This window comes from Rhinolophus sinicus, linkage group LG09, assembly GCF_036562045.2.
Source record: "Rhinolophus sinicus isolate RSC01 linkage group LG09, ASM3656204v1, whole genome shotgun sequence".
Lineage (NCBI taxonomy): Eukaryota > Metazoa > Chordata > Mammalia > Chiroptera > Rhinolophidae > Rhinolophus > Rhinolophus sinicus.
In genome coordinates this window covers 66800496-66827473 of record NC_133758.1, presented here as the reverse complement: position 1 = coordinate 66827473, position 26978 = coordinate 66800496, and the positions used below count along the sequence as shown (strand labels likewise).

The 26978-nt window shown below is 38.6% G+C and overlaps 1 protein-coding gene across 2 annotated transcripts in view; it reads left to right on the top strand.

Annotated features, from left to right (window-relative positions):
* SLC26A4 (solute carrier family 26 member 4) overlaps positions 1-21487 on the top strand; it is a 38365-nt gene extending 16878 nt beyond the window's left edge. For both annotated transcript variants that reach the window (XM_019745335.2, XM_019745337.2), the window contains 11 exons: positions 2272-2349; positions 2486-2581; positions 3949-4055; positions 5825-5894; positions 7933-8025; positions 9140-9235; positions 9839-10069; positions 13073-13127; positions 14252-14394; positions 17091-17174; positions 19182-21487. In XM_019745335.2, the coding sequence (XP_019600894.1) occupies positions 2272-2349; positions 2486-2581; positions 3949-4055; positions 5825-5894; positions 7933-8025; positions 9140-9235; positions 9839-10069; positions 13073-13127; positions 14252-14394; positions 17091-17174; positions 19182-19205 (1077 nt within the window). In that variant the 3' untranslated portion in view covers positions 19206-21487. The remainder of the gene's footprint in view (positions 1-2271; positions 2350-2485; positions 2582-3948; positions 4056-5824; positions 5895-7932; positions 8026-9139; positions 9236-9838; positions 10070-13072; positions 13128-14251; positions 14395-17090; positions 17175-19181) is intronic.
* Positions 21488-26978: the final 5491 nt, after the last annotated feature.

Below are 26978 nucleotides of genomic sequence, written 5' to 3'. Positions count from 1 at the left end.
TGCCCATGTAAAGTGACTCCTTGGCACGGGGCTTGGGGATAATAGTGTTCTGGTAAGCTGATACCCCTTGTCACACACTGGCGTGTATTATATTTAGGAGTAGAGGATGCCAGGATTTCAGTACTGAAGAATGAAACAAGCACAGAAATGGCTTGATATTTAATTAGTGAAATGTATACTAAGTTTTGGGGTTAAAAGTCTTAGTGCCTGGACTGAAATTCAGGGACTCATGACCAAGTAAACTGGCAGGTCTTCCCTTATTGTGTGGTTTCTCATGTTTTCTTTTATGTTGGAGCCTCAGTTTCCGCATCTATACAATGGGCATAATAATTATATCTACCTCATAGGAATGTTGTGAAGATTAAATAAGAAAATATCTGTAAAGGCCTAGTACATACATACTTGTAAATGCTCATGGTTCCAGTCATTAACTTCTCAAGATAAGAACAGTGGCTTAGTGCCTATGATACATATGTTGTACCTGACACAGAAGAAGCACCCTGCATATATTTGCTGAATGAATAAATGAATGGAAGAATGAGTGTTAGTGGACATTAACTGTTTCTAGCACATCAACAGATTGTACAAGAGCTCAACATTATGACCTGTTCTTTCTGTCACTCCTGTCTGACTCGTACTGACTCATGAAAAGGGAATTCTGATTACAAACTATTCTCTAGCTCTAATTACCCTCTCACTTAACAGAATAATTAATTTTCTAGTGATTGAATCTGCTCATATATATATATGTGTGTGTGTGTGTGTGTGTGTGTGTGTATATATATATATATATATATATATATATGAAATCTGCGACATGTCCCAGAAACCAGCCTTATAAGATTTTAATATAGTAATGAAATTAGCCTTAGTCCGCATAATTGGAGGCTTATTATTACATATACTTGGTGACCAGGTGGCCACCCAGCCACAGGCACATTGCCATACATCTCACCAATGCACCGAGCCCTGCATCCACAGTGAGATGCAAGTGGCTCATGATGGACAATAAATATTGGTTAAATAATTGCCTGGCAAAAAGGAAGGAAGGAGGGAGGGAGGATATGAGCTTCTCTTTTTAGATAGGAGAGAGGAAAGCTCAGCAAGTTGCTCGGAACCTGGAGGTGTGGTGCTAGGAGGTAAGAAATTGCCTAGGAAAAGGGGTCTGGATGAACAAAGAAAGGTTTTTAGTACATCATATACATGACAGCGTCTCAGGCTGACCCAGCTGTACTCTGAACATGGATGATCAATGTGCCGGGTCCGGTGAATGAATGTGACTGTGAAATTTCCTTAAGTCTTGTATTTGTCTCCTTTAGTTCAAACATCTGGCACTGGCAATATTTGTGCCCCATACACTGTTCCCTGTTGTTTCCTCTCTGATCACTTGCTTCTGGTTCCCTGTCTCCTTCTCTCCTTTGTTTCAGAGCTTCTAGTCTTCACCTTGGCCATGGCCCAGCTGTCTCCACAGAGAATTCATTGGATATCTAATCAAACCAGAGAACAGTCCCTACCCCCTCAGCCTCTCTCCTAACTATGGACCTTAGGAGAGCTCCTTTTACCTGCCAAGGTCAAGTTTCTGGAGCGTCCTTTACCCCTGCTACTGCCCGTCATCACTCGGGCTACTGGGGGGCCAAGCTGTGAGCCTGCATCTGTGGAACTATTAGAGGAAGCAGGAGACATGTTCCCACTTCTCAGTGGGCTTCTGTGGCGTTTTGAGTTTGCTGTAGGACTGGTAAACTTCTTTTCTCTGAGGCTTCAGTGGCAATATGTGCTTCAAGGACAACATGTTATCAGAACTGCCGTTATGGGTGCTGATTCAATGATGCAGAGGAATCAGATATGTGCTGTGAGAATTTATTTCCCCAAAACATGACTATGATCTGTTGTTGGGGAAGGGGATGGTCCATGTTTCCTGGTATGGCAAATAGAAGTTTGGCATCCTAAATTGACACCAAACTACAGGTCTAATATATCCAAATGAAATCCGGGTCAAACTGGCTTTACTTTCGCAGACTCGGTCTCCACATTCTCTTTAATTTATCTGTCACAGCTACTATATACTATATGGTTTCCATTTTGTTTTGTTTTTCAGTTTTGTAGAGTGTTAGCAAAGAATTCTCATTTCTCTCAACAGCATTGAGCAGAAGGGGGGGGTGCAGTCAGGAAGTGTCACGTGTACCTGTGATCAGGCTCTGTGACACACACATCTGGCGAGCTGGGCAACAGGAGGAGAAAGAACTCTGTTCATGGGAGCTGTGTGTCTTTCAGGTTGCTGGCATCCTCTCGGCTGGGGTTGTGATGATTGCCATTGTTGCCTTGGGGAAGCTGCTGGAACCCTTGCAGAAGGTATAACCCCGCTTCTCGGCACACTGATTGCATAATTTCCCTGCTCTGTCCCCAAAGAAATAACAGGAGATTTATAAATCATCACATGGAAAACCATTCCCCTGAATAACACAGCCTTCTCTGTCTCTCTTGGCAGTCAGTCTTGGCAGCTGTTGTAATTGCCAACCTGAAAGGGATGTTTATGCAGGTGTGTGACGTGCCTCATCTGTGGAGGCAGAATAAGATTGATGCGGTAAGTCACCCATTTTTCTCTGAAATAAGATTTGGTTATTATATGCTTCCTGCCATATCATTATGTTCCCTTATCGCCTCAGTCTTGCTTGCATTTTGGGAGCCTCAGGGCAGAAATGAGAATTGTGTGCATGAGCCACACCTTGGAACTCTTCCTGGTGAACTATGGTTTTGAAGATTGTGTATCTCCTGGAAGATCCATTGCCAGCAAGAATCCCATTGGAGCTCAGTCATATACACTTGATGTCTAGAGCCAAAGCCAGACAAACACATTAAAACAAACAAGCAAACAAACAAATAAAAACAAACAACTAATTTAGAGGGACAAACAAAACAAGCAAAAAAACAAAAACAAAATACAAAACCCCATGCCAATTATAATTCTGACCAAAGTATCCTTCATAACTGTTCTGAGGAATTACTTAATAAAAACTGGAAGTTAAATCCTTTAGAGTTATGCTTTAATTTAAACCAGAACAGATGAATGAAAAGAAATGAGAAAACTTCCTATATATTGATATGGAAAGATTTCTAAGACAAATTGTTAAGTGAAAAACAGAGACCAGTGCAGAATAGAATAGTGTATATAATACACTAAAAGATGGAAAAATAAAACAGGCTTTGTAGTCATATTTCAAAAAGAAATACTGGCAAAACGTGTGCACGTGTGTGCGCACACACACACACACACACATTCAGAGAGGAATGAAAAAAGATCCCAGTAGGGAGGGAGATTGAGAGTAGGTGAAGAGGAGAGAGGGCTGCAAGCAAGATTTCTTACTGCACACCCTTTTTATAGCAGTTCCATTTTAAACTATGTTAATATACTAACTATTCAAAAATTTAAAAAAAAATTTAAGTAGGACAGTTGATCTTTATTGGGAAGGCCAGTTTCCACTTCCACTTAAATATGAAATGAATATTTTTAAAAAGTTGCACAGTTGACCATTGAACAACATGGGGGTTGGGACACCAACCCCTCGACAGTCAAAATTCCACATGTAACTTTTGACTCCCCCAAAACTTAACTACTAATAATCTACCGTTTACCTTTGAAGCCTTACCAATAACATAGTTGATTAACACATATTTTGTATGTTAATGTATTATATATTATATTCTTACAATAAAGTAAGCTAGAGAAAAGAAGATGTTATTAAGAAAGTCATAAGGAAGAGAAAATACATTTGCAGTATTTCTGAAAAAAATTCCACTTCTAGGTGGACCCGCGCAGGTCAAACCTGTGTTGTTCAAGGGTCAACCGTAATTTGTTTATGGACAATTGATATTATTTTTTTCACAGGTAATCTCTCACCTGATGGTACATGATGAATTAGTATACTTTTTTTCATTTCTATTTTTTTCTAGGTTATCTGGGTATTTACGTGCGTAATGTCCATCATTCTGGGGCTGGACCTCGGTTTATTAGCTGGCCTCATATTTGGATTATTGACTGTGGTCCTGAGAGTTCAATTGTGAGTAATATAAGACCCAGGTTACCTCTAACTAGAACAACAGACCCTGAGGTTTTCTGCACCATTTTGATAAATATAGCGAAACCACTCCGTTTCATAATAATTCCTATATTGAGTGCTTGTATGAATTCGCACATAGTGCTTGCCACACGTTGTCTTACTTAATCTTAAAAAAAAAAAAAAAATACTGTGAGTAGGTTTTATTACTTTCATTCTACAAATAAGAAAATTGAAGCTCAGAAAGGTTAAGAACCTCCCTAAGATCACATACCTAGTAGGTGGGAGAGCCACAATTTGAACCCAGATGAATCTCACCCCAAAATCTATGCACTTAGTCACATGCTCTATTGCTGGCATTCTCCTACTATCCTGGTCAGACCAAAAGATATAGGATTCAGCAGAAGACTGAGGTTGGTTTGCAGTTGCTTATTAAAATGAGGTGAAGTCTGTGAGGGACTTGGCCCAAGGCTTGGGACAAGATAGCTGCTGACTATATGTTAGCTCATTTTCTTTGGAAGCTAGTAACCTAGAAGTTTATGTAACCCAGAACAGGAGACTTTAAAACAATTAATTGTAGCCAAAATTTATTCACATTTGCCAAAAAAGCATGTACCTGACACCCACACAGTTATGTGAAGAACATGTCATTAGATCATCCGCAGGGTGAAAGCAGCAAAGACACGGGGCCAGAAAGAACTCATAAGCTCCCAAAGCGCCCGGTTTGCTTCTGTGAAGTAACTCAGTCAAGGTCCTTAAAAGATGCTGCCTCTTGTGCTCTGTCTGTCTCACGTTTATTTTTTCTTGTGTGGCTATGGTTGGGAAAGAAGGGCTTTGTAGAGAGAGACTGTATAGTTTATGAACTTTAAGTTAAAAAATCAGCACAGAACAGCCAGCCGAGGAAAAACCGACAACATGTTTTAACTGCTGACTTGGTTTAAGTAGGCTTTTAGCCAACAAAACGCAGTATCCCCCACAGTATTTAATTTCCAGTAATTATAAGGCTGATCCAGAGGGCACATTGCTGAGAGTGCCCCAAACAGACACTCTTTCTTCAGGAGTTGTATTTAGCATATGTCCCTAGTCACACTTGAAGACTCATGGAATTTGTTTGATTTCATCAGGAACAGGAAATGGGAAGGACTTACTTCTGGTTCTTCTAGGCTCTTATTTCTATAAAATGAGACTAACTTCATGACCACAGACTCTCCATACTTCATCAGAAAGTTGCAATAACTCACAAGTAAGCTCCGGGCCCTGTGCCAGGCAGTCAAGGCCAATGGGTTAAAGGTTGAGGCTGGGCTGCCCTTGACCTCCAGGCCTTGTGCCAGGCAGGGAAGACCAGTGGGTTAAAGATAGACAGACGCTGGGCTGCCCTTGACCTCTAGGGCCTTTTGAACTTCTCTGAACCTCAGTTTACTCACCAGTAAAAAGGAGGATCATACCACTGACATTGCAGGATTGGGGCTTAAATACGATATAATAGGTGTGAAAGCTCTTTGCTTAGCCGACAGGGTGTTGCACACATGAAAGTATGATGCTCATTATTTTCCCAGCCATCAGAAAAGACTTGTGGTTCCTCCTTCTCCTCCAATTCCACACAAACACCAGCTGTTCATTTCAGAGTTAACTGCAAGAAAATGTCAACTGCAATAAAGACAGAGTCCAAAAAACATCAGAATGAAGGGCTCTTTAGTATCTGTTATTTCTTCTAAATTTTTATTCCAAAATATGCCTGTTCCAAAAAATCCTGAACTTAATTTTTCTTTTAGTCCCTCTTGGAATGGCCTTGGAAACATCCCTCACACAGATATCTACAAAAGTACCAAGAACTACAAAAACGTGAGTGCCTTTGTAAGGTAGTTGCTGGACTCGGTTTGCTAGCCTGGATTTTCAGCGGTCACATATTACTCATCTAGTAGGTTAGGAACAAGGGAGGCAAAGGGGTGGCAGGTTTCTGTCAGGAAATTCTCAAAATCTACTGGGATGTCATGAAAACTTTTAATTCAATGTGCCCTCTGATATCCCTGGTTTACAGGGATTTTGTCCATGCTAGGTGAATGTCATTTTAATGTCAAACCATTGTAAGAGGAACTTTAAAAAATAGGCAATTCAATTATTTCCAGAAGTTGAATCAAATTCTATTTCTCTGAGTGAAGGGAGTCCAAAGGTACAAATTTCTAGTCATAAAATAAATAGGGCACGGGGCTGTAATGTACAGCATGGTGACTATAGTGAATAATACTATATTACATATTTGAAAGTTGCTAAGAGAGTAGGTTTTAAAAATCCTCATTACAAGAAAACAATTTGTAATTATATATGGTGACAGATGTTAACACGTTGCGTACGGTGGGGTTTAAATCCCTCGTGAAGATTCTCGTGATCCGTACGCAACGTGTTAACTAGACTTATTGTGAGGATCATTAGCAATATATACACACATCAAATGGTGTTGTATACCTGAAACTAATATAATGTTATATGTCAGTTATACCTCAATAAAAAAAAATATAGACAGAGCCTCAGAGACCTCTAGAACAAAATAAAACATATCGATATATGTATAATCAGGGTCCCAAAAGAGAAAAGAAAAAAGACAGATGCAATTTTTTGCATAAATATCAAAATGTCCCCAAATTTGATGAAAAATGTGACATACAAATCCAAAATGCCCACTGAACCCAATTAGTGCACACACCAAGGTCCAGTACACAATACAGTAACACTGCTGAAAGCCCAGGCATTTAAAAAAATTTTAAGCAGCAAGAGGAAGAAAAAAGTTTTCTCTGCTATATAATCCTTATCCTCTATAAAATTATCTAAAATCCCTCTAAGATTTTTTCTAACAAAAGACTAACGTTCTGTCACCAAAACCATATTTGACATTGTACTCTATCCTTGGAATTGCAAGAAATAATAAAAAACACAGGAAATAAAAAACAAAGAAAATAAGTATCTTACTGATGGGCTTGTGGTTCCTGCAAATAAGATTGCTTAGTGACCAGCATGAGAAACAAAGATGAAAAAGCAAAGAAAGAAAATTAAGAGAACACTTTTAAAAATTAAAAATAAAAGTTTTTAAAAGAAATGTTTAAAAATTTGTTTAAATGTGAACCCTAGGACATTGTAATCAAATTTTACCTTAAAATAAAAAAAAGTTGGCCACTGAATCTGGAATTCCAGTAGGTGCTACTTAATTTATTTCCACAACCTCCCTCGGTTGTGTTGATCCAAGTGCCATCAAGAGCTAAAAATGATGGCCGAGAGTCTCTGTCTCTGGGAACCCTGGGCTGAGTTCTGAGTTCTGGCATCCGGCTTGTAGAGACCTTGCCCAACACACTCAGCCTCTTCAGTGCCTCAGTTTTCTCCTCTGACGGGGCTGGAATAAAATTGTTATGATTCCTAAAGACTAGAAAAGCCTGTGATTCTGTGGGTTTGACTTTTGGTCTGGCCACTCTGTGTCAGGGTAAGAACAAGCAAATTACATTATAGGTCTCAGTTCCTGTAGATTGCCTTGGTTTTGCTACTTTTTATTTTCTATTTTAAAATAAACATTTTTGAGGGAGGGAAAGGCCAGTGGTATGAAGTTGAGGCAATTCATATCATCATTCTGAGCCTGTTTCTTCATCCAAAAGTCAGAGGGTTGAATAATTGCTTTCTAAAGCCCTTTCTAACTTGACCTTCATTGGCACAGTGGAGGTTCAGCAGTTTGGGTAACCAATTGCCTCCCACCTGGGATGAAGCCCCTATTTGAGGCAAGTTGAGTGCTGCTGCCCAGCTCTTCTGAGCAATCTCAGCTGATAACTGAATAGCCAGAAACTCAATTGAATATTTGAAGCCTGAAATTATTTAACCTCAATTTTTTTTTTAATGCTAGATTGAAGAACTGGAAGGAATGAAGATTATTAGGTTTTCTAGTCCCATTTTTTATGGCAATGTCGATGGTTTTAAAAAATGCATCAAGTCCACAGTAAGTATTTTATCCCTAGAAATGTGCTTTCTAATCTCCTTTGAGACTTCATTTATTCTGCAGGTATTTATTGGGCTCAAACTGGACATAAATCTCTATACCTTGTTCCCTTTGTACAAGGCGTTAAGAATGATATGTGTCCTCAAATAACTTACAATCTTTTGGGGATAGGAAAAAATATATATGACACATATGTTAAAGTCCAGGTATCAATACCTATGCTGGACAAAAACACTAGAGTTGTCTCCAGGCAGAATTTGAGTAAATTCCAAATGGATAGTACAGACAGTATGTGTTAAGTGTTCATAGAAGGGAGCGATCCATGTTACGTAGTTGGATTCATCATGCTTTGTGTGGCAGTCGGGCAGAAGGAAAGAGATTATATCCGATGTTTGGGGACTATGTGAGCTGAGAGGAAAAGGTGGAAACAAGTATTGGAGGGAGGAATTGCTCATCTGGAGTAAAAAGTTAGATAGTGTAAGTGGACCATGAAAGCAGGAAATTCTGAATTCCATGCTGTGCTTCAAAGTTGGGTTTTGCCTCTATACCAGTGTTTTACCACATGAGTTCTAGGGTGAACTGGTTCAGAGGAATATTCATAGATTTTGCAATAATAAAAGAGCTCTGTAATATCAAGGAAATGTTAAAAAAACAGATTTAAAGTTAAAGAAGTTATTTTCACTCTCTTGTTTTTGATTGTCTTGGAATCTTTAATATGCTACTGAGTTTCTGGGTGGTGGGGTAGGGTGGCTTGGTAGTGGAGGCCTCCATCAGACCTCAGAATTTCTTTTTCTCTTTTTTTTTTTTTTCCAAACTTTTATTTATTTGTGTTTTCCCAGAACCCATCAGCTCCAAGTCAAGTAGTTGTTTCAATCTAGTTGTGGAGGATGCAGCTCACACTGGCCCATGTGGGGATCGAACTAGCAACCTTGTTGTTAAGAGCACACGCTCGAACCAACTGAGCTATCCGGCTGCCCCATAATTCAGACTTTGTTATTTGGCAGGACATCGCAAGGAATAATACTACTTAAGAAATAACCTCTTCAGATAACAATTGTGATTAATGAGCATTAGGAACCAGATGTTTTAAGTAACTTGATATTTATTTCCAAAGGTGGGATTTGATGCCATCAGAGTGTATAATAAGAGGCTGAAAGCACTGAGGAAAATACAGAAACTCATCAAAAAAGGACAATTAAGAGCAACAAAGGTGAGGCAACATCTTATTGCTCTTCAATTCTTTGCTTTCTCAGATGAAAATGAAAGCTGCTAGATAGTCTACAAACAAATCGACCCCCTTTGGCACCCAGATGTGTATAAGCAGATGACAGGTTTGCCAGAGAACAGCTGAGGTGTTCTAATAGTCAAGAGGAAATAGGAGGAAATAAAATGAAATCAGAGTTCCTTGGAAACATGTGGTGTGATTCTTTTTCCCATCATGAAATAAACCTTGTTTTTACTGAAAGGAACAAAACAAGTGCTAATTCAATGCCAGAAAATTGTAATAGAAGGCAGTAAGTTCATAAACTTTTAGAGCTATTGCCTTTTATTCAGACTCTGCTGCCAAAATATCTCTTGGCCAAGTTCTACAATCTTTCAGAAATCAAGAGTTCGCGACTCCTCTGTTCTTCCATTTTTCTTCCTAGAGAACATCAAAGTTTGGACTGAGGTGGACCTCATTCCTTAAGAGTTCATCCCCTCAGTGTTTTGCTTACAAGGAACAGTGTGTAGCACTTTTAAGTAATTTGAAATGAATTGTTGAAAGATCTCCCAAATCACTGGTGACTAAGTTAGTGGTATATTCTTTGTTTAGAATGGTATTATAAGTGATGCTGGCTCATCGAATAATGCTTTTGAACCCGATGAAGATATTGAAGACCCAGAAGAACTCGATATCCCAACCAAGGAAATAGAAATTCAAGTGGATTGGAACTCTGATATTCCAGTGAAAGTCAATGTTCCCAGAGTGCCCATCCATAGCCTCGTGCTTGATTGCGGAGCTGTATCTTTCCTGGATGTTGTTGGAGTGAGATCGTTACGTGTGGTAAGGTTCTGGTGTTTTGAATTATAGATTTGAAGCTTTGGCAATAGTAAAATAGTCTTGCAAAGGGAGAATTGATTGCATGGGCTCTGTAATTTTTCTAGGGGAATGCTTTTGCACTAGACTATAATATTTTAAAGTACAGCTATGGAGCTAGACCATCTGGGGTTGAATCCTGACCCTACCACTTGCTGCAGTGTGACTATGGACAAGTTGCTTACTCTGTCTGCACCTCAGTTTCTTCATCTGTAATATGAGAATAATGATGGTGCCTATTTCATAGGGTTTTTATGAGCATTAAATATATATATTTAGTGCCAAAAAAGTATACACATTTTAAGAAAGGAAAACTGTATTAAAATTGTAATACTCAATATATACTGATAACAAAAGATTCGTACAAGTCATGTTTGACGTCTGCAATTACGAGAGGTGCTCAAAGTGGTTACTGTCAGCGTCCAGACACTTCTGATTACAGCGAACTACTGCTTGAGCAACGTTGACCAAAGTGTCCACTTGTATACATATTTTTGGCACCCCCAGATATACTAATATATATGGTTTAGAAAAGTATCTGGCACATAGTCACCCCTCAGCAAATATTAACATTTGTTATGTTTTATTTTTCTGAGAATATATAGGAAATGGAATATTGAAAGAACGAAAAGTAGGCGAAAGTTTACATTACGTATTATGTTTTTATTTGTTATGTGAATAGCAGCAGAACGAAGAACACCAGGTACATGGCAGGACGGGGAAATGATCAAGCCAGGGATGATCAAGAGGTCAGAGCAGGAAACAGGTCAGGCAACCCAGACGTCAGGCTTGGGGAGCATGTAGGACAGGAACATTCATGATATCAGACACCAGTTATGCAAGCTCAAGTTCATTCCTTCAACACATAGATGTGAAATGCCTAGTATGTGCCTAGCACTCAGCCAGGCACACAAGACAAGTAATGAAGTAGACAGAGTCCCTATCCTCATGGACCAGCAGTCTAGAGGGAAAGGCAGACATTGAGTCATCTTTTAAATAACAACTACACTCAGTGCTCCAAAGCAGACTAACTAGAGTATCGATTTGATCCGGAGTGTCAAGTTTAGATGAAGCTACAGGTAGGTACCAAGCGAGTCAGGCAGAAAAGTAGGCAGGTTCAAGACACCACAATCAGATGTAATAATATGAAAATGACCTTCAACTGAGGTTTAGCTTGTCTGGGGCTTCTTGGCTACTTCTGCAGAGTTAGAGAATGATCCCAGGATGCGAGTACTAGGCAGGTAAGGTAGAAAAGCGATTATAATTGATGAAAGACTGTGAGAAAATGCTGACAGGTTCTCTGCCAGTGTCTCAGAAGACCTGGTCATTAGCTCATTTGAGAACAGATCTTGTTCTTCATTGTGCATTTCACTCTAGGCATTGGCTCAGATGCATTATAGATTGTGTTGGCCAAAGGGTTTCATGAATTACTTTTGGGAAGAGTCTTAATGTCTTTAATGCCAGAATATTTGCCACACCTAACAAATAATTGCTTTCAAATGCTATAATGACAATTATGAAAATTCCAAACTTTATAGTTATATAGAGGTCTTGATCTTTTTCCCAGAAATTTCAAGCTCTATTTTATTATTATTGTTTTTAATTTAACCCAGCATATTTATTGAGCACATTCTCTGTGCCAGGCACTGTTTTAGGTGTTGGAGTTAAAGTGATGAAAAAGATAAATAAATATGGACTGACCTTGGGTGATTAGACAATTTATCATCTAACCTGGGACACTTCTGAGAGTAAAAGTGAGCACTATTAATAATTATGCTGAGTGTACTGGTCAGCTGTTGTTGCAAGGATGCTGCATAACAAACCACCCCAAAGTCAGCAGCTTACAACAGTCATTAATTTTTCTTGCTCATGTGTCTGTAGGTTGAGTGGAAAAGCTCTGCTTTATGCTGAAAGTTGGCTGGGCTGGGCTCCAGCCTTCAGACTGCATTCAGGTCTCCACTGGTCTAAAGCTACATGGAGCGTGTTCCTGTGATGGTGAATCACAAAGCACAAGGAAAGGAAGCACAGTGCCTCTTAAAGCATCACTGACATCATATCTGCTAGTGTTCCATTGGCCAAAGAAATCACATGACCAAGCACAAATGCATGCTACTGGCAGTATACTCTTTCTTAAGGGGAAAGGAGTTAATATTTGCTGAACAGCAATCTAACCCACCATACTGACACAAGAGGTAGAAACTAGGGCCATCCCAAGAATAGCTGGACCTGTGGTCCACCCTAGTTTGATCTTATGGAGCTTATGATCTGGCAGGGGAGACAGATAATATGTAGTTAATTGTAAGGGTGACCTGGGTTACAAGAGCGCATGTGGGGTATAAAGTTCCATTTTATTATTGCCCATAGGTCTTGCATCTTGATTTTTTAAATTAAACTTTTCATTTTGAGATAATTGTGAGTCCCATGAAGGTGTAAGAAATAATGCAGAGAAATCCTTTGTAACCCTTACCTGCTTTCTCCCAATGCTAACATCTTGCAAAACTATTATACAAAATCACAATCAAGATATTGACACCTATACAGTCAAACTACAGAACCTTTGATTTTCAGGTCAGTTTTTACATTCAAAATCTGGTGGCCGCATATCTATACCCATATGTCTTCCACTCAAAGATATAAACTCATACTCTTGTCTCTGATCTGCAGGGGCTATCTTAGGAAGCCTCCTGGGCTCCCTTCTTTTCTTCCTTCCACAAATATCTACCAAGCCCCTCTGTGCTATCAAGTGCTCTGCGTTGGGCACTGGATGTAGCCACCTCTTGCGTTGCAGTATTATCATCCCTAATCACATCATCACTGTAGGCTGAAAACCTCTGTGATTTTCCGATAATGAATTTTCCTCAAAGTTCTGATTAACCATGAAAGTATTGAAGTTTCTCCTAAGCAAGTAACTGAATGCTACTGAATTATGCATCGATAAAGTTACTCAAATTCTCCTTTTTAAATTTTTAGATTGTCAAAGAATTCCAAAGAATTGATGTAAATGTGTACTTTGCATCGTTTCAAGGTAAATGCGTATATGTACATATCTATCTGTAAGACTTCTCCCTAAGCCCTTTCTCCTACTTTGGAATGTAGATACATCATGACCAAAGCCCTTTAAAGAAAAAACAACAATTTTTTTTGTCACGATAAAAAATATATAATGAAATTTGCCATTTTAGTCACATTCAAGTGTACAATTAATTCAGTGGCATTAAGTACATTACAATGTTGTGCAACCATCACAACTATGTATTTGCAAAACTTTTCATCACCATAAACAGAAACTCTACCCATTAAGCCATCACTCCGAGGGCCTTTTTGAAGCTAGAAAGATATTATTTCCAATTTGTGCCATTGAGCTAGTAATGCATGTAAACTTATATCTGGACAGCAGTGCTGGATCAGTGGGGAAAAATTATCACAGGGAGAGCAGAGCTGGAGATGACTTAGATCCCTTAAAATGAGAGGGTCCTCCAGGGTCTGACTTTGTGCCTGACTATGTGTGAGTGTGTGTTTGTATGAAATACTAGTGCTTTGACTGGAAGCAGAGACAGATAAGGATACTTGCACCAGTGATGTATTGAGAAAGGCCACTGGAAACATTCATGAGGGAGTGAGGAAAGCAGGATAGGGTAGGGGAAGAAGCTGGACAAAGACATGGTTTCAGAAGTCTACCTTAGCCTGACTTCACAAGGATCACACAGCAGGAAGAGCACCAGGGGCTCTATTCCTCCTGGAGGCCAGGGAGCAAGCCTGTGTACCCCCATGTCAGCCCGTCAGTGGCTGCAGGCCACCCAAGGGTGCAGGTGTTAAGTTCCCAGGCCATTTCAGGTGAGACAGCTCCCCTTGTCCCAGGAAAGTTGTCCAGAGAAGGCCACAGCTGTGAACCAGTAGCAGCCAGGCTCACAGCAGCTAGAGGATGAGAACACTGGCAAAGGGACCTAGTTAGGAACCAGGCGTCTCCTACAACCCATTATGGGTAACCCTGCCATGTGCTACCAGAAAAGAAATGCCTTTTAGAGCAGGATCACATTTTGGAAATGAGTAAAGGAATTAAAAGGAGGAGCTACCAAAGCTTAGTATTGGTTGATGTTACAAAAAATATCTTTTTCCTAGAGACTAACTAAACATCTCTTTCTTTTGAAGATCATGTGATAGAAAAGCTGGAGAAATGTGGTTTCTTTAATGATAACAGAAAGGACATATTCTTTTTGACTGTCCATGATGCTGTCCTCCACGTACAGAACCAGGTTAAATCCCGAGAGATTCAAGATTCCCTTTTAGAAACGGTAAACATTTAGCCTTTTTACATATGTATATGTATCTTCCTATCTTCCTTACACTACCATAATTTCTGTAAATGGTGAAAATTGCACAAACTTAGGTTTGAATGCCAGCCTCGGAGGATGTTAAGCCATCTGCTTAACTTCACAGAGCCTCAGTTTTCTCATCAGTAAAAGGGGAGTAAAAACATTTCCTTTTCTGGGTAGATGTGAAGACTAAACATGATAGTTTATAGGAAAGCACCTGGGAGTGCCGAGTGCATATTAGTTACACTGTGTGGGCTTACTAATAAAAGTAGGCAGTAACTGTAGTGCCTTTTTAGAATAAAGCGCTCTTAGTGTGGGGACAAAGCCCCGGAGAGCAGTTTCCAGGCTCTCGGCCTCACATGGAAAGGTGCTGGCTGGGGTAGTATGTTGGCTGTGGCTAGTTGGCTGTCAGCTCTAGCCTGTTAGTCAATTGGCTACTGATATAACTGACGTGGCTGCACTGGGGAGGGGGAGTCGGTTGGCAGACAGAAAAGCGGACAGCAGGTCGAACGTCGTGTGAATCCAGCCTCCAGTGAGACTATAGTGGTATGACTCCCCTACCTATGGCTCCATGGGTGTTCCTTTTTGGCCTAGCCACATCCTGTGTTCTTATGTGGGGAGTGGGAGCTAAGACCCCTCAGGCTGCCCCACACGACACTTGGATTTTCTGGGATTTGTATATAAAAATGCAATGTGAATTCTCAGCAATCTAGAAACTCTTGATTATCAATGCCTTTAAATAGGATCCATTAGGTCATAACTGATCTTTGAAAAAGAAAAATAATTAAAAGCCATGAATCAGCCCAGAGTTCATTATCCCCCACAAAATAGACAAGACCCTGATTTCTTATGGGCCTCCTTATTTCGTCAGTTCTGTTGTCAGACACCGAGGAAAGCTGAGCATTCTGCTCTGGGTCACGGGCTGGGCCTACTGGTGGGCTCGGTACAAGAACCTCTTTCCTCCCATGTGAATTTGGGAAACTAAAACAAATACCTATAAAAATAACAATAATTATTATTTCAGTGACACAGTCTACTATATTTTAAATTGCTTCCCTTTTCTCCCCCCTAAACTTAGGGTAAGCAGATTCTTATTGTAAACTGGAAGTTAATGTCTAAAGTAAAACTAATTTAGAAAACAATAGTACATTATTCTTTTCAGCTGTTGTTAGTAGAGAGATTGCTCTACCTAACGCTGCTGGGGAAAATACTAGTCCTAAGTACCAAGATCTGGCTCTTAAATTTAAAAAGAAAAGAAAAGAAAAAGGAAGAAACGTATTATAGTAAAACCACAAATCTTAAAAAAAAAACAAAGATGCATACAAGATGCTCGTCTTTGAAAACTCATAAACTTTTTTCTATCTTAAAATTCTCTAACCCATACATAAAAACAACAAAGCAGGATCATATACAAAGTATCTAAAAAAGACCCCCATATTAAAAGTAAAATAGAACTAAAGTGTCAAGTTTGTTCTCAACATGAAAAGTTATTTTGTTATTTGTTTATACCCACTTCTGATCCAAGCTCTCAGATCCCATGAATGTCACAAAAAGCACTAACCAAGAGTGCCCCCACCAGTGTTACTCAACCTCGTTTGTAATCAGGGAGGCATTGTGAGCGGCTGGGAAGGATTTTTTGACCCTGAACAAATGTCACACAGAGTAGAACTGAGTGCTTGTATTATATCCTTACTGGTTCACTGGATAGTGGGTTGAGCGCTGCTGGTGGCCTGTCAGATCAGAAACCTTATACTTCTGTGCACCCTCGGTATTGAGCACAAAGCCCTGTACATGGTAGAGGTAAATGATGGTAAATCTCACCTGTGGTACTTTCCTTCTCTTCAGGAAGGGAAACTTGTGTATTATGGATGTTGTGGATGCAGTGATAGGACCCTCTCCCCATCCCTTTATATGGCCATCACAGAGGTTCACCGAGGACAGCCTCAACTTGTAGTTACCTACCCTCTGACTTTCCCATTATGTCTGACCACCTGCGCGGGACTGAAGTCTAATTCATTTCCATGCTAGCAAAGAGAATTGGATTATTTATTTGTGAGATGAAAAGTAGCTAAAAAGCTCTTTGAAATGCCACTCTTGCCTTTATATACATTTGCAGTTGCTTTGGGAATATATTTCTTTATTCATTAAGACAAAGCCCAAATTATTATTGGTTTCCTCTGTGTATAAGACTAAAATACATATTACTGCTAAAAAGCTGAACAACCAACTTGGTCCATAGATGTTGGTTTCCATCTCCAATAAAGTTAATTCCCATCCAAGTATCATTGGGACTGTTCATTATCAGTCACAAGACCATTCAGTGCATGCTCAATGTTTAGTTTAGCCGTTGAAATAAAAACACTATGGACGGCTGAATCATTCGGGAACTTGGGGTGACTCACTAAGAGGCATATACTTCAGAGGTTGGGGAAGAGAACTGAAGAGGGGGTTAGACAATGGAGAACTGTACTAGCTCACACTCAAATGTGAAAAAATGCTACAGGGAAAACTCTGAGGAGAAATATAAAAGAACAAGAAACCTGGAAAGGATTCTAAAGTTTACAGATGATTCCAGATGAGAAGCAGCAGCAGCACTTAAAGTCGTTTTCAGTGGAAGATCCGGTGGTTTGATGCTATTATGTTTCCAATAAATACTGTCTGTGTTCCTTGTCAAGATCTCCCTCATCCAAGACCATAAAGATCGTCTTGAATTAATGGAAGCAGAGCTGATAGAAGGAGACCTCGGTGTCGAGGATGAGGTATGGGCATTATTTTCTTTCAAAGAAAATAATTTGGATAAAATCTTAAATAAATAGAATAATACATACAGTGACTATGTCCGATGCAGACTATTCAGAGAAAAAATATATATTTTAAATACCAAAAGGATGGCTTCATCGAAAAGGAAAAATGGGAAATAAGAATTCTCTCTTGAAGACTTTAAGAGCTTGGGGCCCTTCTGCCCCAGGCATATAGGCAGATACCTAAGCCTCCGCATACTTCCTCTTCCACTGACCTAAGGGGTGGGGGAAAGGTGAAGGGAGGGAATGTCTAACTCAGGAGTTTCATAAGCTTCAGAAATAGTACGTGAGGAGCAGGAACCTCATGACCTTTCTCCATCCGACTGATAATGGCTAAGAATGTATTTCAGATTCTCTTGGGGCATCAGATGATTCCTAGGAAACTTGACTGAAACTTGTAGTTACCTGAGTGAATTTTGTGGCTCTACCAGTGAGTAAAATGTTACTACCAAAAGAAGATCATAGAATTTTAAAGTTGAAAAATGTCTTAGAAATCAAGTTATCCCACTTCCTAGCCCATGCAGAAATCTCTCCTCCACCATGGATGTTCCCTTAGCTTTTGTGTGAACATTTCCAGACACTGGCAACTCGTAGCTTTTCCAGGGAGTTTGTTACATGGTCAGGAGTCTCCAAGTGTTAGTTGTTCTTAAAAACAAGATTCAGCTTTTCTCTCATAACCGTCTTAGGGACTGAGATCTGCCTTCTCCACAACACAAACCCTCCCACTGAACAGTCCTTGTGTGTCCAGCAAACTCTACTCCAGGCAGGACTCCTCCAGGTCCCTTTATTGTTCCTCATAGACACAGAATTTGCCAAGAAGAGGACACAAAACCCTAGATGGGATCAGGCCAGCATGGAGATTATGCAACCATGACCTACCTTGATCTCATCGATGTAGTTCCGTTACCGTGACTTAAAAAACGTGTTTATTTTCATAATAGCTACATCAACATCTTTGCTTCTATTGAGCAGGGGTCAATTAAAGACTTAGGATTTTCACACTAACTGTTGTCTGGCTGGGCTCCCCATTTATATTTGTGTAATTAGTTTTTGACCCTAGTGCAGGACTACACATATTTCTGATTGATTACATCTTATTCATTCCCGTCTATTGACATCCTTTTGAATTCTGAATCTATCATCCAGCATATTAACTGTGCACCCCCACTGGTGTCATGTACAGATCTGATAAGTATGCCTTCTTTGCCTTATTTCAGAACCTGATAAAAGTGTGGAAAGCATACAATTCAAACCCCTATGGCAAAACCAGGCAATGAGGATGACAGTCAGAGAAGCCTTTTGTGGAGGAAATAACACTGCTAGGGTGAAAATCAGAGGTCCTGCATCTTAGCCCACCAGTGTCGTGAGCCCAGGAACAACATCACTGAGCTCTGTAGTCCTTCCAGCTTTAGAAGTTTATGACTATGGATATAGGGCCAACTTAGTAAAGACTCATATATCAAAATTGGAACTAAAGAAGTTGCTATAATATAGATGTATTTTTGATTGCCACATAAAAGGATCATTCAGGTAGGAATCCTGTAGATAGTGAGGCAGTAGAGCAGAGTGGTTTTAAGGACATGGATTCTAGAACCAGATGGATTTGCGTGTGAACCCTGATTTGCTACTTACTGGCTGTGTAGCCCAGGGAAAATGATTTACCTTGTCGTCATGTTAGTTTCTTCATGTAAAATAGAAATAATAATGCTTCAAAGAGTTGCAAAAATTAAAGGATGCCTAGTAAGTGCTCACTAAATAGTAATTACTGCTTTTAAATAAATCTAATTAAAGTTTGATGAGTCACAAAACTAAGTTTGTACCCTACTTTTATTATGATGATCCACACACCTAAATGGGCAAACGCAAGCAACCAACACTATCAAAACATATTTGTAAAACAAGATAATATAGACTTAAGGAGAATTCAGTTCTATTAACACTTTTATTTCCCCTTTGCTTCCATAGGCTATGCGCAGACTTGCTTTCTGAAAGTGGGCTCAGGAAGTCACTTGAATTTAACCGCCTGTGTAATTCTATGCAAGCATTTTCTGCACTGACTGTTTCTTTGAACTTGAAACACTCATTCTTTTTCTATTAGATTTTTTTTTAAATCTTCGATTTTTATTTTTTTTTAACCTCTTAGCCATTGAAAGAGAAACACTTAAGATTGTTTCTAGGCTTTATTTATAAAATAAATAGCATACCTCTAAAATGTGCAAAATGGTGAGAAGAATTATCCAGGCAATTTAGCCATGTCCAGGCTCTGCTGATGAAATGCGGCCAGACCCACGTGACAGATTCGCTGACAGCATTCACCGGGGTACCCACGTGCCTCAGTTCAGTCGTGGTAAGTGGGACCCAACAGCCTCTCTGGAATAAGATCTGCCTTCTTACTCCAGGAAGGTAATCCTAAGAAGAATCCATTACTAACTGGCCTTGATACCCATGAGCTGCACTGGTCACAGGATGCGGGCACACTGAGTAATGCTGGAATATCATTGCTGGTGCCGTTTTCAATCAAAGCCTTCAAAATTCACTTTTGGTAAATACGTCAAAAAAATCTTTAAAATGCAAAGTTAGTTAGTACTTAGTAGTGAGTGTTACATGTGACCATATCTGTAACCAGAATTCAGAATCAAGAAAATGGTTCACTTAAAAGCTACAGAAGTGGGCTGATGTATTTAGAGAAATGAAGCAATAAGATTATTGTGATTTGTAAAAATCACTTTTTGATATGATAATCATGGATCACAATTAAGATCAAACAAAATATATGAAAGTCTGTCTCTAGTTTCAAAGTGCAATTTTAACTTAGTTTATAGAAATGATCACTGTGTAGTGGTACCAAGAGGTATGGTCTATTTGAAATCTAACACAAAGATTGTGTTATTTTGAACAAAAAACAGTTTTGATGTTTATAAGACTGTGGTGATTAAAACAAATTTCTATTTTTCTCTAAAATTTTAGCAGCATGAGAATAAGTGATCGTTAACTGAATTCTGTCCACCTTTCAAAAGAAATCTTGAAAAGTAAATAGTCTATATAAAAATCTATATTTAAAATGACTGTTTTAGATAAAACATTCTAAATGAACTCAATAGCAAAAGAAAAAAATTGGAATATACACATTGGAATATACACATTGAATATACACATTGAAAATGTATAGGTTTTTAAAAAATCCATAGTTTAAGCCAGAAAATATTTTATATCTTTTATTTTTACGTAATCTTTTCTGACTGCCAGCGATTTTCTAGGTACTAGATGTAATATGTAGGCTGTGGCCCTGTGGACTATTCCCATACATTTCATGCTGGAAGGGATGAAGTTGTACTTCGTTACTAGAGAAAAATGAGTACTCAGGTCCCCAACTGAGACAACATCTTATATGGTGGAGAATTATATTACGCCTTTGGCACAGATGTGTGAAATTCCCAAATATGTTTGGCTAGCCAAAGGCAGTGTATCTTCTCTCCCTTTTTCTTCTTAAATACAATGAGAAACAAGGTATCTACTTCTGAAGGAATGTCATCAGTGATCATATCAAATTGATTAACCGAAAGAATCATCGCCATCCCCCTTCCCTTCTGCATATTGGAATTTGAATGGGTTCTAATGGATTATGATATTACAGTATTCATTCACATTCATGGGTTATTCTGTCTTTGACTTAGAAGAGATTTCTGCCCCTGTTGGGTACAGCATAACCAGGATTCTAATGTTATCTCATTTTCACAGTAATACCTGTTTATAATGGCAATAAATAATCTCTCTAAAGATTGAATATAATAGTCTTGTAGGAAGTGGATGAATACCTCTGTTCAATAGAGGAAATATGCACTGTTCATTTTTTTTATTAGTTCAAAGAAATACCAAGTTACTCTTTATAATAAGGCCAGAGTTTTATAAAATCCTGGGTCCATTTGTGACTATATAAGTTCACAGTCTATTTGACTGTTTCCCCACACAGGCATACTGTCTCTTCTATGCATGTTTTGAATAATAAGCATACTTTTAATTCTGTATTGCCAATGGAAACTTTACTTGAAATTAAAGTTGTCTTTTGTTATGTTTTAACCTATATGATAAGACTCCAGTATTGTAGATGAATTTCAATAACAAGTGAAAAAATTAAATCATGTGCAGTTGAAATATTTGCACGTTTTTATTAAATGTAAAGTTACCTTTTAAACTACTCTGATGTGTCCTTTTTGAACAAAACTATTAAATAAAAAATGCTACATTTTGTTTGCCATTACTCTCATCACTCATCTGTTTGATGTATTCTTTATAGCTCTACTTCCACCTTTTGTGTGCGTGCAATTTCTTTTTGTAAAGACTTATCAGTGCAATAAACAATGTTACAAATATCTCAGTTAAATCTTGTAATTCTTATCCAAATATTTCCAGCGTATTTTGTTCAATGATTTTCATTCTTTTAAGCAAACTTTTCATGCTGGTACAACATACGTATTACACACAAAACTTAGTGTTCTGTTTGAAGAATTTTCACAGAGCACACCAGTGTAGCCAGCACCCAGATCAATCAGCAGAACACAACCAGCACCCAGAAGCCTTCTCATGCTCCCTCCCAGTAATTGCCCCGATGCGTAATTACTGTCCTGACCTCTAATACTTGTTTTTTGCACTTCATATAAATGAAATCAAACAAGACTATTTTTTCCCTTTCTCTTTTGTGTCTGTCTTTTACACTCAACATCGCAATCATGGAATTCATCCATGTTTTTGTGTATACCAATCATTCAATAATTTTCACTGCTGTATAGTATTCCATGGTCTAAATTTACCACCACTTATTTATCCATCCTACTGTGGACATTTGTGTTATCTAGAGGTTTTTTTCTTTCATGAATAGTGCTGCTATGAATATTCTTGTTTATTTTCTTGATGAACATATGCACATAATTATGTAGTATTCGGCTGGGAGCAGGGTTGCTGGCGTCACATGCACGTGTTCTGCTTCAGTAGATACTGCAGTAGACTTCTAGTATCTACAGCAGACTGTTGGTAAAGCGATCCCACCAATTTGTATTTCTATCAGATGTGAGTTACATTTCCAGTTGCTACTGATTTTTGCCAATACTAGGTCTGTGTCTTTTTCATTTGAGCTGTTCTTATGGGTGTGTAGTTGTATCACACTGTGGTTTTAATTCTCATGTCGCTGATGACTAAAGAAGTTAAGCACCTTCTCAATGTTTATCATTTAAATATCCCCCATTGTGCATTGTGTGCACAAGTCACTTGCCTATTTTTCTTTTTTAGTCATCTGCCTTTTCTAATTGCATTGTAAGAGTTTATATAGTAAGGATATAAGTCGTGTATTGGAAATACTTATTGTAAATACTGTGGATTGCCTTTTCACTCTCATAATCATTTTTTGATGAACAAAAGTTAATTTTAGTGTAGTTCAATTTATCATTTTTCCCTTAATGGTTAGCCTTTTTTGTGGCGTGTTTAGTGTAAGGTTATCATTACCTCCCTAAGATAATGAAGGTATTTTCCTATGTTTTCTTCTAAAAATTTTGTTTTACCTCTCCTATTTAGATACACGCTCTCTCTGGCGTCAATTTTTGTGTGTGATGTGAGGCAAGGAGTAAAGATACACTTTATTTTGTTCAAAAATAGATATACCATTGACCCAGCACCTTTCAATAAAAACACTATCTTTTCTCCTTCTTCAATGCAGTGTCACCTTTATCATAAATCAACTGACTGTATATGTTTGTGTCTGTCTCTGGGTTCTCTTCTCTGTCCCATTGGTCTCTGTGTCTGTCCTTGTACCAATACTCCACTGTATTGATTACTGTAGGTTTTTAGTAGCTCTAGAAAGTTGGAAGTATAATTCCTCCAGTTTGTTCTTTTCCTGCTATATTTATGCTTAGCCTTCTGCATTTCCATATACATTTTAGAATAGCCTATCAATTTCTAACAAATATTATTCTTAATATAGTTTCTAGAATTACCAAAAATTTTCATCAGGGGCCAAAGACTCAAAAACTTAAACATACTTTACATTAAGTGAAATAATATATATATTGAAACACACAAAAATTAATCATGGTAATGTTTTATTAAATGATGCAAAATACAAAAGCAACTTGAGTTTTGTGTTTGTTTTAAGTTAGAGAGAAATACAAATTTTGACTCATCTGTGTCATAAACTTACATGGTAGGACTCCCGGGTTGAGGTCAAGTGTCTAACCGGAACTGAGATCCATCTAGGTGCTGCCAAGATGGTGCAACAGGTTAATGCTGTGTTTGCCTGCTGTCACGACAACATCAAAATCACAACTCTACCCACAGACTACGTAGCCGAAACAACATTTGTTTCTCACTGTTCTGGAGGCTAAAGTCTGAGACGAGTGTCCAGCATAATCAGGTTCTTGGTGAGCACCCTCTTCCTGGTTTTTAGAGGGTTGTCTTCTGGCTGTGCCCTCACACAGCCAGCTCCCTGGCCTTTTCTTGTGAGAGCGCGAATCCCATCATGAATGCTCTACTCTGCTGACCTAATCAGCTCCCGAAGGCCCCATATTTAATACATCACTTTGGGATTATGGTTTCAACACATAAATTTCCAGGGGGACATACTGGATTCACTGCCACTCTCTTCAAGAGAGCTGTGAACTAGGTGGCACTGCCACACACCTGAGGACGCATTCTGATCTCTGTGAGTTGATCAAAGTAGTCAACCCTCCCTAGCCTTCTTGGTGAATTCACTCCCTAGCTCATTGACTTGTGGTGAATCTAGCCCATGAGGGTCCTCTAACCCATCCCTCCAAGCCTATGCAATGTACAAAGGAAGCCTGGACCTCCTTCTATATCCTGGCATGGAGGTTTTCAGGTGAATAGGAGAGGTCTGCACCATTCAAACACACTTGGGAGCCCATGACCTTTCTCAGTTAAGTGGGTAAGGGAAGGAAGTGGTGAGAAATGAGGCTGGGAGGTGGACAGGGGTGAGATTATGAGGGGCCTTGTATATCACATAAAGGATCGTGGATTTTATCCTCCACTCGGGTAAGAGATAAGGGCAAAATTGCTGGGTTACATTACCTAGCTAATCCAGTCAACTGACCTGGATACCTAGAAATAAATTCAGAGGTGAAATTAAAGTAGAAATGAATGAAGCTTTTGTTGTTTAGTTTCCAAGGAAAGAGTAACAGATGAACACAGACATTAGCTTTTGTGATTAAGAAATAAAAAGCTGTTCTGTGGATATGATTTTTATTTCCCTAGTTTATCCTTTTAAAGACAATTTTAGTATTCTATTATCTATAATAAGATGAGACATTGCTTTTATAATTAGGAAAATATGTGCTACATTAAAGGATTTAATGCAGAAACAGATACTGAGATTGAGATTGTGGAGTTAATATTTCCTTATAAACATGTTGCTGTTTCTATGTAAGAGTCATTGTCTTTTCTGGTTTTACTTGCTTGTAAAACAAAGAATTTTCGGTCCCTAAAACAAAGGAAGAAGTGGTTACCTAATCTTTCTGTTTAAACCAGTTATTAAATGTCTGACAAAATACAAGTTTTGGCAAACGAGCGCCCTATACTTGCTGTGACCTTCTTCCAAAGAATTCAAGGTCGTGAACCTTTGGAAGTGATGCTCTTCTCTTTTCTCACTTCCTCCTCTTGATATTCAGTGGTTGGCCTAACCAGAGACACAGCCAGCCACACGGTGTGAGAAAGCTCAGGATGAAAAATCTGTACTCTGGGGAGAAACAATAAGAAAGCCAAATTTGCCTGCTTAAATAGTTGAGGCTAGTTTCTCTTTTTAGATTCATCTGCCTTTTGTTTTTTTCCAGGGCATTATTTTTTCTGTCAGTTCTTTATTCATTCATTCATCAAGTGTTTACTGTGCATCTATTCTGTGATAGGCACAGAACTCGGGGCTGGGTATACAGCGAGTGGTAAACAAAATAGACACAATCTCTGTTGTCATAGAACTTATAGTCTAATGTGGGAGGTGACCAATAAATAAATACTGGGGGTGCCGGAAGAATGTATACAAGTGGACACTTTGGTCAACGCTGCTCAAGCAATAGTTCGCCTTAATCAGAAGTGTCTGGACGCTAATGGTAACCACTTTGAGCACCTCTCCTAATTGCAGAAGTCAAACATGACTTGGATTCATCTTTTGTTATCGGTATATATTGAGTATTACAATTTTAATACAGTTTTCCTCCCTTAAAATGTGTATACACTTTTTTGGCACCCTCTGTATATTATGACTAGGGAGCTGCACCATGGGGTGGGGGTGGGGCTGAGCGAATGAAGCCAGATACTGAAGAAAAGCCAAGATGTAGCTTCACCTGGAATTTCTGGAGCCTCTGAAAACTTGACATTCAAGAGCTCCAGGCTCTTTTTTTCTTTCTTTTTTTTTTTTCCACAAGTTTCTTTTATAGAGTCTGAGTTTGAAAGGGGACAGAATGAAGGGCAGTAGAATACAATGAGATATTTCTTCTCCCCCATCTTCCCCAAGGAGTACAAAGAAGTCCCATTTCTATGCTTTTTCAAAAACTTTATTTTAGCTGTCCAACGGAGAACAGTTTGAACTAACAGACTATTTATTGTTTGCACTATTTAGTAGCAACTGCAGACTGTTATACAGGAGAGTCAGGTTTTATCTTCCAGGGGGAGAGAATATGTGAAGACAGGCTGTGTGTTTAGTCCAGAGCTAACATGTGATAAGATTTCTAGTTTTCACTTAGAGTTCTGACGTAGCTTAGACCCAAGCTTCCTAAAAGTGAGAAGATGCACGTCAGAAACTTTGTCCCCTCTCATTCTTTACAGGTCCAAGCCCTCCTGATCAATTCTAAATATTGGATTGAAAAAATTTTTTCCAACAAGAAAATTTTGAGGCTTTAAGCTTAGGAAATTTTATTTTTATACATACCCAATTGTTATAATAAATCATTGGTGATTTTGAAGATGGCAGTTAACATTAGAAAGATAACTAAATATTTCAAATATTCAAGGGAATCTATAAAAGAATGTCTTTAGCTGAACAGTATTGATGTGAATAGGAACAAAAATATCTGAGAAGAATGTCATATTAATAGGTGACTAGAACACAACAGTTACTCAAGAATTTTAAATTTAAGAAAGAAAGATTTACATTGATAAGCTGTCAAGGAAGGGAAAAGGTTTAATTATGCATGGCATCTGTAATTATATTTGTAAGAATAGCTTGTATGGCAGTTCAAGCTATGTTTTTACATTAATAGAATTATTTGATTTTCATTTGTTGAATTATTAGTTACTACTGTCATTTCTTTAGCTATAAATATGTGGCTAATGTTGGGGAGACGGACCTCACTTTGTCTTGTAATGTGTGATGTTAACATGGTAAATTACTTTGGGATTATGAGCAAATTTTCTATTTGTCAAAACCCTGGTGTGGGGTCTAGATGATTTTTCTGTACCATATCGTTCTTTTACAAATATTTATGTTAGGAAAATATTCATACTTTCAAACAGAAGAGGGAGGGGCTTTCTAGCCTTAGAATAAGAGTTACATGATAAATCATTAAACGGCAAGTGTACATATTTTTTATGTCTATCAGGGTTCTTATGTGGAAGTGTGCTTTTACCATTTCCCTTGTTTAAGTAAGAGAGTAAAATGGTTCTGTGTGTTTATGAAGGGATTGCATTTGCTCCAGAGATGCTGGGAAAAGCAGGCTTCTCCCAGATATCTTGAGAACTCTGGCAGCCTTATGGGGACTAACTCCACACTTT